The 7,500-nt window shown below is 35.5% G+C and overlaps 1 protein-coding gene across 1 annotated transcript in view; it reads right to left on the minus strand.

Moving 5' to 3' along the window:
• The window catches only part of LOC136839627 (bifunctional arginine demethylase and lysyl-hydroxylase JMJD6-like), a 21,457-nt gene that overhangs the window by 13,845 nt on the left and 112 nt on the right, over positions 1–7,500 (minus strand). Inside the window, exons 1-2 of the mRNA XM_067105941.1 lie at positions 7,177–7,500; positions 1,580–1,704 (exon numbers count right to left, since the gene is read on the minus strand). The exon at positions 7,177–7,500 is cut by the window's right edge and continues 112 nt beyond it. Of these exons, the coding sequence (XP_066962042.1) occupies positions 1,580–1,704; positions 7,177–7,500 (449 nt within the window). The remainder of the gene's footprint in view (positions 1–1,579; positions 1,705–7,176) is intronic.

The raw sequence follows: 7,500 nt of genomic DNA on the forward strand, positions 1-7,500 counted from the left end.
TGGTACATTGTTAGGAATTTGCTGTACCTGGTCTCTAAAGTTTTGTCAAGTTGATGGTGGTACACTGTTAGGAATTTGCTGTACCTGGTCTCTAAAGTTTTGTCAAGTTGATGGTGGTACATTGTTAGGAATTTGCTGTACCTGGTCTCTAAAGTTTTGTCAAGTTGATGGTGGTACACTGTTAGGAATTTGCTGTACCTGGTCTCTAAAGTTTTGTCAAGTTGATGATGGTATGTTGTTAGGAATTTGCTGTACCTGGTCTCTGCAGTTTTGTCAAGTTGATGGTGGTACATTGTTAGGAATTTGCTGTACCTGGTCTCTAAAGTTTTGTCAAGTTGATGGTGGTACATTGTTAGGAATTTGCTGTACCTGGTCTCTGCAGTTTTGTCAAGTTGATGGTGGTACATTGTTAGGAATTTGCTGTACCTGGTCTCTAAAGTTTTGTCAAGTTGATGGTGGTACATTGTTAGGAATTTGCTGTACCTGGTCTCTAAAGTTTTGTCAAGTTGATGGTGGTACACTGTTAGGAATTTTGTACCTGGTCTCTAAAGTTTTGTCAAGTTGATGGTGGTACATTGTTAGGAATTTGCTGTACCTGGTGCAGTTTTGTCAAGTTGATGGTGGTACATTGTTAGGAATTTGCTGTACCTGGTCTCTAAAGTTTTGTCAAGTTGATGGTGGTACACTGTTAGGAATTTGCTGTACCTGGTCTCTAAAGTTTTGTCAAGTTGATGGTGGTACATTGTTAGGAATTTGCTGTACCTGGTCTCTAAAGTTTTGTCAAGTTGATGGTGGTACACTGTTAGGAATTTGCTGTACCTGGTCTCTAAAAGTTTTGTCAAGTTGATGATGGTATGTTGTTAGGAATTTGCTGTACCTGGTCTCTGCAGTTTTGTCAAGTTGATGGTGGTACATTGTTAAGAATTTGCTGTACCTGGTCTCTGCAGTTTTGTCAAGTTGATGGTGGTACATTGTTAGGAATTTGCTGTACCTGGTCTCTAAAGTTTTGTCAAGTTGATGATGGTATGTTGTTAGGAATTTGCATTCTGCAGTTTTTAGTTGATGGTGGTACATTGTTGAATTTGCTGTACCTGGTCTCTAAAGTTTTGTCAAGTTGATGGTGGTACATTGTTAGGAATTTGCTGTACCTGGTCTCTGCAGTTTTGTCAAGTTGATGGTGGTACATTGTTAGGAATTTGCTGTACCTGGTCTCTAAAGTTTTGTCAAGTTGATGGTGGTACATTGTTAGGAATTTGCTGTACCTGGTCTCTAAAGTTTTGTCAAGTTGATGGTGGTACATTGTTAAGAATTTGCTGTACCTGGTCTCTACAGTTTTGTCAAGTTGATGGTGGTACACTGTTAGGAATTTGTTGTACCTGGTCTCTAAAGATTTGTCTACGCCAAGATGGCACAAGAACACACATACATACACACAAACACACTGGCAAGCACAACATACACACTTATGTTTGCTTTTGTATAATACACGTAGATATACATGCATAAATATGTGTATATCACCAGAATAGGTTGGTAACTGATAATGGAAATGAATATACATGAGCAATTCTAACATTACCGTTCTTCAAACTCAGATGGAGTTATAGTATGGACTCTTTCCACGTGAGTCACTTGACGGCACATGTCACATTCTACCGGTGGTCTGAACACATCCTGTACCGACGGCGGCATTTCGATGGTGCACTGAAATGACAGGAAATAAGTAGTTAAATTAACCAGAATATAGTTCTCACATAAATGTTTGATAAAAGAAGCTAGTAGTTTAATGGTAAGTATGTCACTGTTTCTGTGTTTCGCAGAAAACTATTGTGCCGGGTTTGTCTGTCCGTCCGCACTTTTTTCTGTCCGCACTTTTTTTCTTTCCACACTTTCTCTGTCGGGCCTCAGATCTTAAAAACCACTCAGGCTAGAAGGCTGCAAATTGCATGTTGATCATCCACCCTCCAATCATCAAACATATCAAATTGCAACCCTCTAGCCTCAGTAGTTTCTATTTTATTTAAGGTTAAAATTAGCCATAATCGTGCTTCTGGCAACGATATAGGACAGGCCACCACCGGGCCGTGGTTAAAGTTTCATGGGCCGCGGCTCACACAGCATTATACTGAGACCACCGAAAGATAGATTTATCTTCGGTGGCCTTTATTATACGATGTACAGAAAACTCGATCGCGCCGAAGAAACTCCGGCGCATTTTTTACTTGTTTTTATTTTGTTTCGGATCTGGGATAGATAAGGGTATCAGGCCTCACGCCCTATTGTCCTTTGCACCTCAACAAGACGTTGATCCCTGGAAAATAATATATTTATTAATTAGGGGCAAAAATTCAGAAATTTAATGATCCAGCAGCCGTGATGAACGCTGTCTTAGTTATAACCTTGAAAACAGCCAAGAGAAAACTGATGCTAATTTTTTTTTAACCAACTGGTCATTCATTGGCTTTCAAACAATGTACAGCGCCAAAAAATAACACTATCTTTCCACTGGACTAAACAAGACCCCAGAATAAACATTAAAGGTACTCATATGTTTTTACACAAAACAAAGCAGACATTCAAGTAGTAACAGATACTCTAGAACAGTAAAAAGAATATGGAGATTCATTGGCTATATTCTTCAGAGTTAATAAATGCAACGGTTACTCAATGATATCTAAACTTCTCGTGTTTTGGGAGCTTCCTAGATAAGTAGTCTCTTGACAACCTTTGAAATCCTTGAAATGGAAATTCATGAGGGAACTGCCCTTTGAAGATGAGCTTCAAACCCTCGTTCGAAAAATTAGGTAAGCGCTCTACTCACTGATCTAAAGTTTACTATCCTGTTCGCGAAAGGTTTTAGATAGGAGAATCTTTGAACAAAATTTTTGGTGATATTAATACGAGTTTATTTAAGAATGGCATTTTCTTATGTTCATGAATTTTGCGGATCACAATGAGCAATTAGGGAAATCGCTAATGAAGAATATGGAAAATATCTTGAAATAAGTCGGAACATGACTTAGTATTTTAGTTAGACGTAGCCATAATAGCCTACTGGTAGAAACAACAGCTGAAGTGGTAATAAGATCATGTATTAGGTGAGGTAAGTTTTTGTTACTGATGTTGAATGAATAATTTTTCAAACAAAATTAAACCTGAATTCGTTGCTGTTACAGAACTTTACCTACAACCTTATAGCTCCGGAAATGAATGACAGAATCCGAATTATTATCCAATATTCAGTCCACTTAAAGTGAAGATATTATTCTCATTCAGGGAGTCATTACACCAGAACAAGTTCGTAACAAATCCACTTAATTGAGTCTTTAGAATGAGAGAGAGAGAGAGAGAGAGAGAGAGAGAGAGAGAGAGAGAGAGAGAGAGAGAGAGAGAGAGAGAGAGAGAGAGAGAGAGAGAGTTTTAATGAAACTTCTTTCGAATGTAATTCAATATACATATTTCATTTACAGTACGAGACTAGTTGCCTCATATAATAATGAGGCAATTTTGTAACAGCATATTCAAAACTGGAACATTTCTCCAATTATGCAATAAAAAATCCTACGTTTTCCATTTCTTTAAAGCAAAAGCAAAATAGTTTCGTTTTTAGATCAATGCAACTACAACCTCTAAAATGAGACACTAAAAAATAAGATATTTTTGTCACAGCACTTTTTAAATAATTTCAATTTTCCACTTTTCTTAAATTACATGAAAACTTTTTTCTTGAAACGATAGATCTTTGGTTTACAAAATTTAAGTGACAAAAGCTTTGCGTTTTTCCGCTCTTAAACGAAAAAAGATTTAAGTTACTCGCTTTTTAAACTACAAAAATTATTACGTTTTCCTTTTCCTACAGGAATAGTTGCTGCTGTCATACTTTTTTCCTTTTCCTACAGGAATAGTTGCTGCTGTCATACTTATCTCCTTTAACATGAACAAAAAATAATTTTACCCTTTCATTTCTTCAAGCGATGTAAAATGAAAATACCGGAGAAAATTTTGGAGAAATGCCACAAGTGCTAACAGCTCACGATGTCGTTAAATGGAACCTATCGTTAAGAGGAATCATGACCCGAAGATAACTGGCCTAATTAAAAGTCTCAAGAAGTCATGACGTTTAGATAATTGGTCCTAATTAAAATTCTCAGCTCGAACTAGATACCTCCAATCACCAAGATATTTCGGATACATGATTTTTAATTTGGTTTTGATTGTTTAGTTTAGTGATTTTATTGGTCATTTTGGTTTATACTATACTATTATACTATACCATTATTATACCATTATTATTTATACTATACTATTATACTATACCATTATTATTATTATTATTATTATTATTATTATTATTATTATTATTATTATTATTATTATTATTATTATTATTATTATTATTATTATCCGGAAGATGAACCTATTCATATGGAACAGGGGCCATTGACTTGAAATTCAAGCTTCCAAAGAATGTGGTGTTCATTAGAAAGAAGTCTATAACAGAAGGATGGGAAATACAGAAAGAAATCACTTATTAAAAAAGAAAAAATGTAAAAAAAAATGTAAAAATGTAAAAAGTGCAAAACATAAAGGTCACCAACTTGCCAAAAGGGGTTATGCAGAATATAGTTTTCCAGTGGAATACCTATGAAGACAATGAAGAACGGTCAAATGAATTAGATTTCTTATTCTTTGGCAATGATATGAAAATGTCTACTTTGTTTTTACGTAACGGCCTCCTATTTTATAAATTAACAATTTTATAAACTTTTCGTATTGCACCATGGATATTTTGCTAATAATAATAATAATAATAATAATAATAATAATAATAATAATAATAATAATAATAATAACAATAATAATAATAATAATCTCACTATCATTGCCTACACCAGATGTTCCCTACATTGTATGTAACTGAGAATCTTTGTAGTACAATAAGAGTGGACTATATCTCCGCAAATATTTTTTAATTCTAAGAATTCTATCTTCATCACAGTTCACAAATTGAATTTTTATATTCCTCATTGTTTATAGTTCAATGACTTCTCTTTGTTAGTATCCCCGGTATTTCCTAATAAGCAAACTACAAATAAAGGTATTCCTATAACTGACGCAATAACTGACGCCAGATCTCTTGGTATTCCTAACCCTTCAGTAACAACGTAGTGTGGTCCAGGGAAACTGTATTCCTGAGAGAGAGAGAGAGAGAGAGAGAGAGAGAGAGAGAGAGAGAGAGAGAGAGAGAGAGAGAGAGAGATAGTATTTTCCTTATATATTTTTAATATTTTACAGGAAGAACTGGGGGCATACTTTAACGTAAAACAGTGCAAAGTATTTTTCACCTAATGAAAATTATATCCAGATATGCTGCAATGTAGTCTCTTGCCTTATCAATCATATTATTTTTCTATATTTACTTCATTTATATATTTTGACGTCTGTAAGTACTGGTTTACATATTTGTAATATAATTTCCATCTAACTGTGTTATTTGTTCTCCGATAAAATTGTATTTGTACTTAAACAGGATTTTATGCCTGTTGTTATGTAAAACTTATAAACAATTAAACAAACATAACACAGTTTACCGGAAAGGTCTGCAAGCAGGGATCGTATTAAATTTTATTTCATTGGGAACTGCATATCACTCTAATACGGACAAATAATTTTTGGTCTTTTTGCTCACCCTGTAGAAACTAAGACCACTTGGAATCATAAATGTGGCGGGTTAAGAGATATCAAACTGCATTACAGAATAGGACACTAGTAATGTCCTATACTGTAGTGTGATTGTTGTAAGTTAAAGTTAAAGTCCTCCTAGGCCTCTAATGAGCATATATTCACGTAAGTATACACACGCACACACACAAACGCACGCGCACACACACACACACACATATGTATACATATATATACATATATATATATATATATATATATATATATATATATATATATATATATATATATATATATATATATATATATATATATATATATATATAATATGAGTGTGTGCAGTGTAAGTGTTACTGCGCGTGCATGAAATATTTAGGAAATTAAGCCCTAATTGAGCGTTATCAAAATTTTATTTTTATTTTAGCAGGGAAGAACATGGTTCCTTGGATAGTGTACTCTTGCTGCTTAATTCTTAAAGATCAATGGATGTTAGAAGTACTTATTCCGAAATGTACTAATTTTCATGATGGACGGCATAAATAACCCATGGATGATATGAGTCTGTCTATCTCTGTCTGTCTCTCTTATACTACATTCAAGCCTCCTCCTCTCATTTTCTGAACAATACCTCTCTCTCTCTCTCTCTCTCTCTCTCTGTCTATTTTGAAATGCCAGTTTATTTATACTCTTTAATTCTTGGGACGAATCCGACAAGGAGTTTCTACCGATGAACATTCTGTTGATTCATAATGGGCACACATGCATATGGAACAGCTCTGGGAAGTCGTTATCTAGTCGAGCAAACTTTCACAAGAGAGGAGGAGAATAATTAGCAAGAAAAGACTTATCTTAGCAGGGAGAGGTGGCTTATAAATTACAAAGAAATATTCCGAGAAGGGATGAAAATAATGGAAAAAATTACTTTAATATCAAACATCAGCACCACCATACCGCATTTGCGACTTCTTATCATATTCCACAACTTTCTATCTCAGACTCCTAAACTCTCCTTTTCTCTCATTTGCCATTCATTAAATGCTCAGCAGCTGCAGCTTTTACTCTAAGGTCCATTTGCTCAGTAGCCTTGCTCTCTGCATTTGCTTCCTCGCAGAATTACTTTATTCTTCCTGAAGTTCTTGTTACGGAAGGCAAACACACGTGGCCAAAGTGAACTTTCACACCAAACCAGTCACTCTCTACTATAATTTCTCTTCCATCAGATAAACACAAGTAGCATACAGAAAGTACTGTCTACACTAATTATTTCTTTTTAATATGAAATGCGTATCTGACAAAATTTCCCCTGAAATACAAAGTATTCTGGGAATATTCATCCTTTCTTATTAACTGTATTTTATATGGTAAACACTAAGCAATCCCTCCTGTAACAATTCCAAAAAGAGGGAAGACTGTAGCTCATCCCACCAACATTTCATTTGGACGGCAATTCTTTCATAAGTCCGAGTCTGAGTCAAGAACTCCTGAGACTCCCACCTGTTCCACGTGGAGATCAAGATTTTCCCAACGGAGCCAAAATTTCGCGAATCCGTGATGCGTGTGCAATTCGTAGTAGTGGATCAGAGCAATCACCATCGCCACAGCACCAACGACGACCCCGCAAAGAACACCACGTGTCTGAATAAATCTGTCACCGTTCGACGTACTGGCTTTCTCATCGTCTGTTTCTTTGGGTCTTTTCTTCTTCGAGCCATTATTTTCATTCTCGTCGAGGTACGTCGCTCTTTTCTTGATCAGCTTCTGGTAGGCGGGAAGTTTGGCGAGTTTAGCGGGATTCACGCCACGCTTCTCCAGCTGCGC

Source organism: Macrobrachium rosenbergii, chromosome 6, assembly GCF_040412425.1.
Source record: "Macrobrachium rosenbergii isolate ZJJX-2024 chromosome 6, ASM4041242v1, whole genome shotgun sequence".
Classification (NCBI taxonomy): Eukaryota; Metazoa; Arthropoda; class Malacostraca; order Decapoda; family Palaemonidae; genus Macrobrachium; species Macrobrachium rosenbergii.